Genomic DNA, 12,843 nt, shown 5'->3' on the forward strand with positions numbered 1-12,843 from the left:
TCTTCTATGTTTGGGCAGAAAGCTGATAAATGCGCTTGTTTTAATGTAGACGATAATATTTAAAAAATATTTTGACTTATTTTGAGCTATTTAAAGACATTTGATATTGTTAAATTTTTTTCTCTATAAACATCGATAAGTCAGCTTGTAGTTCGCAATCGCGAACAGTTTACAAGACTGAAGTTTATGTTATAAATTCCAAATTTTTTAGAAATTAATATTTGAATGGCTTTAAAAGCTGTTAAACTTAGCTATGGCTTCTAAAAAGTATTAAAATACATTTAAAATAATGTTTTGTTAAATTATTAAGTAGATAGGTGGTACCTATATATAACACTTGAATAATAATAAATACGTGGGTAATTGGGTAAATACTAAAGTAGGTATCTATTACAACGTCGATCAAATGTAATAATAGGTATATAATTGCTATAAGACAGCTGAACAGTTATAAGCCCTTAACAATTTTGCGAGGATCGAAACACACGAAGAAAAATTTAACGTTACGTTAGGCTTCATTTTTCTGGCGTTGGTATCGGTTTTAAGATCGGTTATAGAATAATATTCGTAGAATCGTATTATTAATGTTTTGTAATGTCTTCGGGATTTTTATTAATAAATACGAATATAATATTATTTTTTCATGAAAATATCTATATTTCAACTAGAATTATAAGTATTATTACTATACATATAGTTTATACCAGCGGTTCTCAAACATTTTTTTTCACGTACCACTTAAGTATAGTATCAATTAGTCGCGTACCACTGATGGTTACAAATAGAAAGATACAGACTTTACATAGTTAAACACATTTATTTTAAATAAAAATGCAGTAAAATATTACAATATAGTTATTATTTATTTATTAATAAACATTTATTAGTGTTTAAAAATTAAAGAATGAATTAAATAATACATTTTCAATGAGAACCTTGGATTTGTGGATTTGATATTAGCGATGAAATATCTGGTTCAGTGTTACTTAAGGCCTTCCGTACCAACATGTAGTTTTTTGCGTACCACAGTTTGAGAACCGCTGGTTTATACAACTAGAAGCAACCGATAAGTCTTAAGAGGATGCTACCCACGCGTTTGTTGTCTCCGCCTTACCGACTTACGACATAGCAAATTTTCGTTCACCAGTTTGAATAGTGTGCCGTTAGTTTTGATATTGGAGTGAATTTAAGTATTATCTAACTTTTAGGTGAGAACATTAACTATGCTTAAGCGTCGGGGGATTTTCGATATTTTCAAGCAAGATACGAGTATGTGAAATAACACTAATCAAAAATGCATCTATGTTGAAAATTAAAATATCCAAAAATCCGCCGACGCTTAAGCATAGATAGTTTTAAATGATTGAGAGAATTTTTTTCTTCACAGTGTCTTGTGTTGTACCGTGGTAACTAGTACCTACCCAGAGACTGAGTCTATGTGGCAACCATTTGTTTTACAACAGGTAGGGCAAAATCAACCACCAACACACCTAAGCATTTACATAAACCTACCCATATACATATCAATTTTAAATAATAAAAGATTTAAAACAGCATATAGGACAAACTTAAATGTAATGAAGGTATAAAGATTATGTCGTCACTACATCACCGGTCTTCCTACACCATTTTCTAAAAAGGTAGGCACCTATAAGACATTTACCGTGCACATACTAACTACTGTTAATATAGGGATTAGTGCCACTGATACTGTGATATCTACCTATATGAATTATATTACAATATCAGTATATTACCCGTCGTGTGAGTTTTTGCAGGTTCCAATAGTAATTGAGTTCACGGAAAATTAAATCATCGGGTGAAAACCGAAAAAAATCAACGACGGACGTCCTTAAATATTTCCAAGCGGAAATAAATTGTGATTGATAAGGCGTTTTCGTGCTCATCACACGACAAAGCAACGCCCGTATAATGTAATAATACATATATAACATATAAATTCCACCTTTTAGATTTTTTCCGTTGTTCTGTTTTTTTTAGGTTTTCTGTTAAACTTATAACGCAATAAACGCTCGTAAAACTCGCGGGTAAAGATTGATCGGCTATTGACGACATTACGGTAGCTGGTCGGACGCGTCGTCGCACCTGCGGTCGCTTATTTTTATTATTATTATTGTCGTCTGATAATATAACAAATCTGTTTACGTCCGACGCGGAACACGAACTGTTGCGAAAAGTATACGGTGGTCGGTGGCAAATTAAAGGCACTCCCATTTCAGTGCCGCCTGAAATCGTCGCGATAATGGAGACGCATCGGCGGCCGAGAGCGAAATAGGTACACCCAGGTATAATAAAAAAAAGAACCACAGTTTCGGATTCGTGGCCGTGGAAAAACCGTCGAAAAGTTAGTACTCTGTTTTTTTTATTAATATTCAAATGAGCAGAGTGAAGTGAATTGGCCAAAGAAGATAACTTTTAATTACTTTATTCGCGTGATGTGTTTTTTTCCTAGTACAGAAGTCACATCATGTTATTATATTTATGCATTAATTGTATTATTAATTTTTATTCTTGGGTTAACAAAGAAGCCCAATTACAAAGGAAATGAAGTTGTGTCATTATTATATTATAGTAGATATATTATAATACGTACATGGTACATTACGCATAACGTCATCGTGTCATCAATAATATATGTTTATAAAGTAGCCAAGTATGTGTGAATATAATTGATTAGATTATCGTATAAGTCGAATGGTCGAATCATTTTAACTAAAATACTGTTTTTGAATAATGCTAAAACGAATACTTTTAATTTGTATAGGTTTATTTTTATAAATATTCAGGGGTGGTTTAGACGATTGGTGATATTTTTCGGATCCGGAAACATAAATCCAAGCGGTCCACAGGTTACATTAAGGTCTTAGATGGGTGCCCGTAACTCAATATATTAATAATTCATAACATTTAACTATAACTAACAAAATTCATTATAAGTTGATATGATAATATATTAATATTAAACCCAGACAAACCAATGCGTTGTTTAGATTTGTACGGATTTCAATATTTTGTATTCCAGATTTATACAATCCAGGTTATCCGCGTTCCCTTCAGACGTAAGTATATCTATTAGGTACCTGTTATAGACGTTATAGTTATTGCCATTAGTCACTACCCACTTGTCAGTGGTAAGTACTAAGTATTAGTTGCGTCGGAACTATTCGGACGGTTAGTTATTCATATAGCCAATAGGTTGGTATAGGTACTTACAAGTTACAAATCGGTTAGTACTTGGTACACATCGGTAATCGGTATACATTATTAGGCATACATAGGTACTATATCTCAGTAGTTAAATAGTTGTTTAAATACTTAAAAGAAAGGTTCTCTTTGTATTCATATTCAGAATACCTGCAAAATGAAATAGATCACTGATATCATTATGTCAAATATTATGTCTCAGAGTTCAGACTTTTAAACACTATAAAATCATTATAGAAATTATATATTTTCAAAATTCATCTGACACACCACACCTATTTGGTTGTAATACAAATTATGATTTATCAATTATTAATTCTTATTTCTTACCATTTATATTTACCTGCTGATATTATTTACTAACTTTGGAGATTCTCGTATTAAATTTTCAAATCTTAGATGGGTATAAAATTAATGAATGAATTTCTAACTGAAAATAATTAATGATTTCTTGAAATTTTAGACGCTCATAAAAAAATATTGTGGATTTATATTCAACTTTTTGTTTAATTTCCACTAACAATGACTTATGGGAAACCTTGTATTACATTTTCATTGCATTAGAAACCAGTATTAAAGTTTTTTGGCCAAGTAAACAATTTTCATTTACAATAATTAAAAAAATACCTACCAAAAAATATTTTTTTTGCCTATAAATAGCTTAAAAAGAGTCAAAATATATTGAAAATGTTAGTGTACATAAAAAATCCTAATATATAGACATTCGGTGAAAATGTCATATATCTATACGGTACGGCATGGTTAATATTTTTAAAATAAATAACATCAAATGACAAAATCAATTTTTTAGATAACTATAGTTTTGAGTAAAAATGTTCTGTTATTCCTTAATTTTTTTTTCGATTTGAAAACTACATGGGATTTTTCTCTTTCGACTCCTCCAATTCCTTAAAAAGTATCAACTAGGTTCACTTTCCTAACCGAAGTAGAAATTCGTTTAAGTATTTCTCTGCCCCAAAAGGTGACTAGGGAAAAATATTACATCATTTTAAAATCAATGTATAATTATTGCTCCTCTAAGAATCTAAAAAAAGGACATGGTTGATCCATCTCCTATATCATCTCCGTGTCTATGCCCACGTATATGTAGAAGAGGAAAATATACATTCTCCTCTGACTCCTTTTCTTATTTTAGTTTCTTTTTTTATATACATCCACTTTTACTATAGCCACTTCCGCTTTGTATATGTTGCACATTACGTTTCTAACTGTATATTTTATTCCGATTTTCATAATTTTTAACATCACTTAGTTTACATTATCGATGGTCGATATCAACAATCGTAATGTATGTTTGTTTGTTTATTTTTTTAAGATTAACTTATCGCTTCTCTTGATCCTCTACTTTTCCTGAAGCAAAATTGGTTATTTTATAGATATATTACCTATGATGAATATGAATGTAGGTACTACCGTAGTACCGTGTAACTTTTAAAAACATACCTAATTAACGTTTTGCAAATAATAATTTATTATTTCTTTTATGATGAACCAAACTACTACTTAAGTGTTAGTACAAAAAAAACTATACACACATTATTTTTATCTTTTATTACCAAATAATACAATATTTGTAATGTGTTTGAAAACAATAAATGTATGATTAATACACATATTAGGTACCTAAGCGTGATGATTATCCCTCTACAGCTTCGTGATAAACACCCACAAAAAGCTACCTATAGGTACTTACTATTTATATAATATAATAAAACAGAAAATTGTGACTGAAATGGGTACAAATAATTTATTAGGTTGGTTATCGTGAAAGTTCTATTGATAACTAAAGTTTAAAAAATTTCATTTTTGGAAGTGACTCTATTCTCAATACTAATTGCGTACTAATTTGAATGTCTTCTTTACGTCCTAAGGATTCAAACTTCGCATTCCGTAAAATGGTTGATACAACTATTTTCATTTGATTCATTGCATATTTTTGTCCTAAAACAATATCCAAAAGTAGATTTATGTAAAATAATGTTACAACATGTGACAACACGCTCAATCCTGCTGTTTACTTCAAATTTATGAACAGATTCGTGTTATGAACAAGATGATAGTGATCATAATAGGTATGGATGATGTTATATTTTGAAATTATATACTATATTAAATTATATGTAATTGGCTAATAAAATATGCAAATAAAATTGTTTTAACTTAAAAAATAACCTGTTTGTTTCAATCATCAATTTCTTTGGGTTATTCTGTAATTAATACAGTATAATGTATATTATACTAGCAACATTATTTTAATCTTGGGTGGCCAGATTTAATTTTAAGAAATCCAAGACACTTAAATTCATAAAAAAAAATTTTTTTATAAATGGGAAATCATTTTGCAATCTTTCGTTAAAATGACAGTCTATAAGGCGGCATAGTCATTACGTTAAAATAATGAACTGTATAAAATGACGACACTATAAAGTATTTCGCAATAGCATACGACTTGTATCGTCAGAAAATTACTGTTAAATTATGTATGTACAATAAATTATCCTTTCTGTTAAATACATATTATTAATAATATTATTTTTCGTTATCATAGTAGAAATTGTCTATAGAAAATTTATGTGGTTAAAGGCAGTAGGTTGGTTAAATTTAGAAAGTGATTATAATTTATAACTGTGATTGTCGTACATTCTGACGACTGTTCTCGAAATAATTTACGATTAGGTCATTAGGATTTGTTTAAAATAAAATCGATAACCGAGTAAGTAAAAGAATAAATTTATAAAACGATTTTAATTCCCGGAACATTACTATGCAAAAGTCCTAAACTGGTACAAATCGGTGTCCCGAGAACCTTTGTCGGGACGCCGGCACATGGATTCCTAAACTGGTAGCATCCTGGGAAATTCGAGACGAATGGCCACCCTATTTTATCAAAATTTCATACATTGCGCAAATTAAACTCTTTTCACATGTCTTGATTATTTTATAATATAATGACATAGATTAAAAATAAAATTGAGAAGTAAAATGAAACCAATCATACCAATACAATTTCTGGCACCCGCGCTGAACGGTAAGTATCCAAATTGAAATTTCGCCTTGTTTTCCTCGTCCAAAAACCTTTCAGGGATAAATTCTTCAGCATTTGGATATATGTCTTCATTTCGGTGTAGAATAAAAGGATACACTGCAATCGTTGTCATCGGAGGAATAATGTAATTCTCTGTAAAACATTAAACAATATTATAAAAAGTTTTTAACCTATTCACAATGTTGATCTTTAAAATGAAACACAATTTGTATAATACAACAATAATTGTTGGTTGTTACTTATTATTGTGTTTAGAAGTAAATATGAATAAAAAAATCTTGAAGTGATTGGCTTTAAATAAAACATTAAGAATTTCATGATCAGATTTGTTTTCATTAAAAAATTATAATTTAACTACTAACTATCAATATTTGAAGTATATTATGATGTGATAAACACACATCATTTTATATAAAATAATTTATTTTATTTTGAAAAAAAAAAAATAATGTACTGATGCCATTTATATTGAAATAAAACTATTTAAATTCCTGAACTTTTTTTAATAATAATTATTGATACTTTGATATTAATTAAAAAAATATTATGACGATTTGAAGTACTTACTGAGCTGTAATGGCGTTTGTAGTTCTCTCGTAATGCCTGGTACGCTTGGATAAAGTCGAAGAGATTCTTTAATAACAGCTTCTAAATACTTCATGGCATTTAAGTCCTCCATCGTAGCATCTCTGTCAGAGTCTCCAAAAATACTACGTACCTCGTCCCTAGCTTGATCCTGTTAAATATTTTTTAATATTGAAATGTGACATTAATTACAGCATATCCTTACTTGTATATCTGGATAAATCCCCAGCAAAACCAAAGTCATTGTCATCGAAATGGAAGATGTGTCGTGGCCTTCAAAAAGAAATGTATCTACTTCCTCACGAATGTCTCTGTCGTTCATCTGTTCCTGCGTGTTGTTCAAGACGCTGAGAAGTAAATCTAAGAATGATTTCTTTTGCGTTTTTTCTAAACGATCAGTAGTAAAAAGCGAATAAGTGGGTAACCCTCTACTGTATATTAAGGTATTTAGGGAGGCATTGTAATGGATGTGTTAAATTTGATTTCAATGATACAAAATCATTGTATACGTTAAACGGTCCTGAGCGGAAACGGTCTGGCAACCTATCTTATTACTAAGTACGTATATTTTATGAAACTAGCTATTGTGTTTAAAGTAATTTATTTTACCATATAATAAGCATTAGATTAGCAGCTTAAATTAATTGTTGTCTATCAAATTGCATTTGAAAGTGCCATTGTGTGTATAAAATATAATAATGTACCTGCTCTAAATGTTTCATGCGTACCCATATATTCCCTTTTTTCCTTAACTTTGTTTTGTTTTTCCGGCGCTTTTGAAAACTTCTGGGAATTTTAACCTCCTTGATGTTCCAAATGGACCAACTAGATTTAAGTTCCCACCAGAAAAGATACCTAAGTTGAAAATCGAAGCACTATTTCCGATTTCGACTACTTATCGTGTACATAGACACAAATAAAAAATAAAATAATTTTTAAAAAAACACCATCGCTCCGCTTAGAATCTAAAATATATGTTAGTGTTATTTTCATAAATATGTCTATAGATATTAATTTATTTTTAAAATATTGAAATTATTGACATTTATGACTGACGGGTAGAAAAACGATAATATTTCATTTGTACTTACCAAGTTTACTGTCTGGTTGCACTTTTTCAATTTCAGAGGTATTCAACGACGCTCGTTTACTTTTAATTACCTATATTGAAAACACAATATACACACTATAATATAGCCACGTTAACGATGGTTGGGTTGACAGAGTAATAATGGACAAAACACAATATTCTACGTAATGTCACATCTAGATCTACAACGAGAAAAATAATTGAGGTGTCCCTGCAAATTTTACCGTTGGTGGTGTTAATAATTCGATTATAACAGTATACAATTAACGGTTATATGGAATAAAAAGTATTATTTATTCTTTTGGTGTACACACGTTATCAGTAAACTCGTGTAGCACTTTGATTGATTTAAAAAAACGTTGACCACTTCCACTCATTTTATAAACCAGACCATTCCACAGCCAGAATTTGAAAATACGTTCTATCACCGATCTGCAAGCACTTTAAAAACAAAAAAAAATATACGAATAAATAATTATAATTCAATATAAGTAATAGTAGCTAAATAATTGAATCAGTTTAAATATTTTTTAGACAGAAATTAGAAAAAACAAGCAAATTTGCAAAGAATATTCTGTATTTAGTTTTATTGGTAAGCAGATTTAAATAAAAATAAAAATAGTGTAAAATGTTGGTATACCATTTAATTGAATGGACATATTGGACTGATTCACCTTCTTGAGAATTCATCTCGGTACCCATTATTGTTTCTACAACAAATAATATACATTATGTATACATGCTCGATGAGTTATAACTATTTATTGCTGTGCAAACGATTGATTTATTTTTAATTTACATATTCAACCGAATAATTTTAATGCCATTATACTACATTATATTAAGCAGGGCAAGTCAGATATAACTACAAATGTATTTTGGCAATGTATAGTGTATACACATCATTGCATTATCAACCAAAAATTAAATTTTACGTAATAAATCACCACAAATAATATCCAAAGAACACAAAGTCACATAATCAGCGATGGAGATTTTTTCATCGCCCTTTGCAGAAGCGTCCAGTAACTTATCCACCAATATGCGCGAGTGTTTGTTTATGGAAGGATTGTACATGCCTAATGTTTTGAAGTGAAACGTGTTGGTGAGGAGTTTCCGTCGGCTATGCCATTTCTGACCTGTAAGTACATATCATCTTATAGATTGGTAGGTAATGTTAGTTATCGGCTTCCAAAGTTGTGTACTCGTTATCGTTTCATTTCATATCTCTGACAAACATACCTGAGCTCAATAAAAGACCTTCGTTCAGCCAGGGTTTCAACATTTTATACTCTGGACCCTTCTTGATATTTTGGGTATTGGACAGTAGAATCTACATTAAATGCAAATTTTAGTGTACAATAATTATTCTGTTGTAAATTGTAATAGCTCATGGCAACAATTTTTTTCAAACTTTATAATATGATGAAGTAGCTCCTATAATTATATTGAAGACTCCTTTATTCAGTTATTTTATGTCATATTTCATTTTATTACTAGCTTTTAATTAACTTAATGTTAATTCATGTATAAAGTAACCAATTTACCAATATAAGAATTTAAAAAATAAACTTTGTACCTAGTCAAGTTTTTGTAATAGCTGACTTATTATTATTTATTGAAATTATAATTTGGTGGAGGGGAAGGGTCTAGAAGGTCTAGCCTTTTAAATTTTAAAGCTGTTATACCTGTGTTACTTTTCAATGTTCTTATAAAAAAACATTAGCTGTGTTCTCTCATAAGTCATAAATAATCAATATAGTATTATTCTTCTTGTACAACATGATTGCGAACGTTTTACCTTTTTTATAATACGATTGCGAAGGAATAACTCTTATCAGAGAATTTGTTTTTTTAGCCGAAAATCGAACGATTGCGAACGTTTTTTTTAGACAACGCTGCAAAGTTTATAATTTATAATTTAATTTATTATTTATAATTAATTTGTCGTTCGATTTTTTGTTGACTCTTAACTAAGTGTTTATGCTCACCAGTCGATTGATGTAGAGAGGTCTTATCTGCAGTTGTTAAAATACTTGCAGTGCAATTTTTGTCTGTACAGACCCATTTAATATACCCATATTTACGTTTTCTAACAAAACACTATTTAAAATTATTTAAGAGAACTAAGTCCTTGCCTTTTTCAGACATAATTATTTGAATTTCGATATTGAAAAGAACAAAGCGAAACGATTATGATACGAATGAATAACAAATAATACTGCTCGACTATATGAATCGAGCTGGCTTTTCATCAAATTAATATAGATATAATATTATAGTTAAATGTGTTAGTATCTTTACTACATCGTACTTATCTATCTTATCGGTATCGCCCCGGCGTGGTGTAATAGCAAAAAACCCTTAGGTATATTATTACTATTTGATTATTTTTAAAATTATTATTTAAAAATTAGTTATTGACACCAAATCTGACAACATCACAAAATTAAAGTAGGGTAAAAACGTTCGCAATCGTGTCACCGGAAAAGGTCCGTTCGAAATCGTTCTATTCGCAATCGTATATTACCCAGTTTACCATTAGAAATATTTTCAGGTAACTAAATTTTGAAAACTCAAATGTACCCATAATAATATATAAATCAATCACTTACTTTTAAATCGTCTGGATCGTTTAGAAAAACGTATGATCGGCCTGAAAGGTTAAAATGAACTACTGGACCGTTATTTCTTATCATATCCGTTAAAAATGGCAAAATATCTAAATAATTTTTAAGAAAAATAGAAAGTTATCAATTCAAAAATTATAATAATATGATATATATATGATATGCCACAATAACTGTATACTATTAAATAGGTACTGATTTAGTTTTCTAATTCTTATTTCAATCTTGTTGTGCTCGTACAGTTTTCTATTAATATAATTGGTTCATTCTAATTTATTTGTAGTTTGAGTAATACGTAGGTATGTTGTATACTCTTGAATGTTTAAAACTTATTTGTATAATTGATATTATATATTATAATATTATATTGAATTACTCGCGGGTTGTGTTTTAAATTTATTTTTAGAAAAAATGTCTTCAAAATTCTAATTTTCTAAAAATATTATACCATTTTAGTATAGTTTAGGTAAGGCTAATGAACTGAATCCAATAATATACTCGTTAAATGATAATATACAGAGTGATTCACTAAACGTACTCACCACCATTTTTTTAAAATAATTAATTCAATGACTATGAATTTTTGGAATTTTTAAATATAATATTAGACATTAATAAAGACCATATTTTCAAATTCTTGAAATTTTTTGTTTACTTAAGAAGTGTCTTTTGGCGATACAAACTTATATTTACCAAATGAAAACACTATTTTTTATTGTAAATTATTAACTGGATAGTTTTTTGAAAATGTTGATGCACTCAATTTAAAATTCGAACTAGTAGTTCCTCAGTTATTTGAATATTTATACTAAGGATAATATTCGTTAAAATGGTTACAGAAAAATAAAAAGTACCTATATGTAATATTGAATCTACTATATATTATATTTGGACTATTTTTACACATTATTTATGTTGATATGATAGATTAATATTTAATATTAATCACTAAAATGCTCAAATTTCCATATCTCCAATATTTCTATACCCATTAATCATTATCATGGACCTATAAATATTTTTAGTAGGTACACAAAGTTAAATAACTCAATAACAACTCTTTCAAATTTCGATTTAGAAAAGCCCTCATTTTTAGAAAAAAATTTACAGTAAAACATTCTAAGTTATCTTGAATAACTCGAATAATCTCAATAATTTGAAAATGTGATCTTCAAGAATTTTATATATTTAAAAATTCCAAAATTCAGATTTAGAAGAACTACGACGTTATGGAAAGAAAAAAAGGGGGTGAGCTGGGGAAAATCAATCGAAATTAATATAACTTCACACAAGTAGGGGTTACCTTTTGGTTGCATCATCGCAAGTTTCGTTGAAAGCAGCATCTCACTCCAAAAGTTTTTGGTGACGGACGGCACATGAGACGAGATCTGTCGGTATTCCACCGGCATACGGAGTCGCAACCATATCGCGTACGATATCAAACCCACCAACGGCAACAAAACCACACTGTAAACGTTCAGTTCGATCATTTCGGCCACAGCTTCTAATAAATAATAATTTCAAATTATCCTCCACGTTGGAATAACGATCGGTTGATTTAAATTTTAAACTATGATATTAATATTTAATTGACGTGGTCGGCTCAATAATAATAATAATAATAATGTGTCTCACTACATGGCCAAGCGAGTGCAATGATTAACTGCGCAGCAGTGATGTGCTGGTTACGAATTGAGCGTAGGTAAGTCGTAAGTGCCTACTTCTGACTACCTCTGTGTCTCTGTGGGATTATGCCACACCCACATGTGTTGACTCCGTTTTATAATGTTAACCTAAAACAGCAAAATGGTACGTTGTTTTTAAAATTAGATCTAATTGACTCATTTTAATATGATAATTATTTGTTGCATCTCAAAGGCTTTGATTGATATTTTAATTACGTAGCAAGTTTTGTAGACAATTGAAAGTTTACAAAAAATGTGCTGTTTTATAACGTTCACAACTTGCTTCGTAGTTATAATATCAACAAAAATATTGGGTGATGTCCTTGAAAATATTCTTGCCTTTAAATCTTGTAATGGGTCATTGAACTCTAACTTCGCTAGATAATAGAATAAAATGCAGTGTGTTTATTGCATTTTATAAATATGATTCTAGTAATTGAATACTTTTACTCAAATACTTTTACTCAAATATTTTACAACACTGGGTGTACGGCGACATAGTCCGAAATAACTGGTTTGTATAATTGTATTATCTCCGAGGTCACAGCTGCATTGCATAAT

The 12,843-nt window shown here is 29.5% G+C and overlaps 1 protein-coding gene across 2 annotated transcripts; it reads right to left on the minus strand.

The window, feature by feature from the left end:
- Positions 1 to 4,974: 4,974 nt before the first annotated feature.
- On the minus strand, positions 4,975 to 12,393 carry LOC111033782 (cytochrome P450 4C1-like). 2 transcript variants are annotated; one of them, XM_022314705.1, is made up of 12 exons: positions 12,233 to 12,393; positions 11,901 to 12,101; positions 10,583 to 10,689; positions 9,210 to 9,300; positions 8,915 to 9,106; positions 8,608 to 8,677; positions 8,282 to 8,408; positions 7,969 to 8,038; positions 7,083 to 7,264; positions 6,860 to 7,028; positions 6,245 to 6,424; positions 5,030 to 5,187 (listed from the first exon to the last, which is right to left on the minus strand). In XM_022314705.1, exons 2-12 carry the CDS (start codon positions 12,085 to 12,087, stop codon positions 5,030 to 5,032), a joined length of 1,533 nt encoding a protein of 510 aa, XP_022170397.1. In that variant the 5' UTR covers positions 12,088 to 12,101; positions 12,233 to 12,393. The 2 variants fall into 2 exon arrangements, with proteins under 2 accessions (XP_022170398.1, XP_022170397.1); XM_022314706.1 differs by lacking the exon at positions 12,233 to 12,393 and having other exon boundaries at positions 4,975 to 5,187; positions 11,901 to 12,087.
- Positions 12,394 to 12,843: the final 450 nt, after the last annotated feature.

Source organism: Myzus persicae, unplaced genomic scaffold, assembly GCF_001856785.1.
Source record: "Myzus persicae strain clone G006 unplaced genomic scaffold, MPER_G0061.0, whole genome shotgun sequence".
NCBI lineage: Eukaryota > Metazoa > Arthropoda > Insecta > Hemiptera > Aphididae > Myzus > Myzus persicae.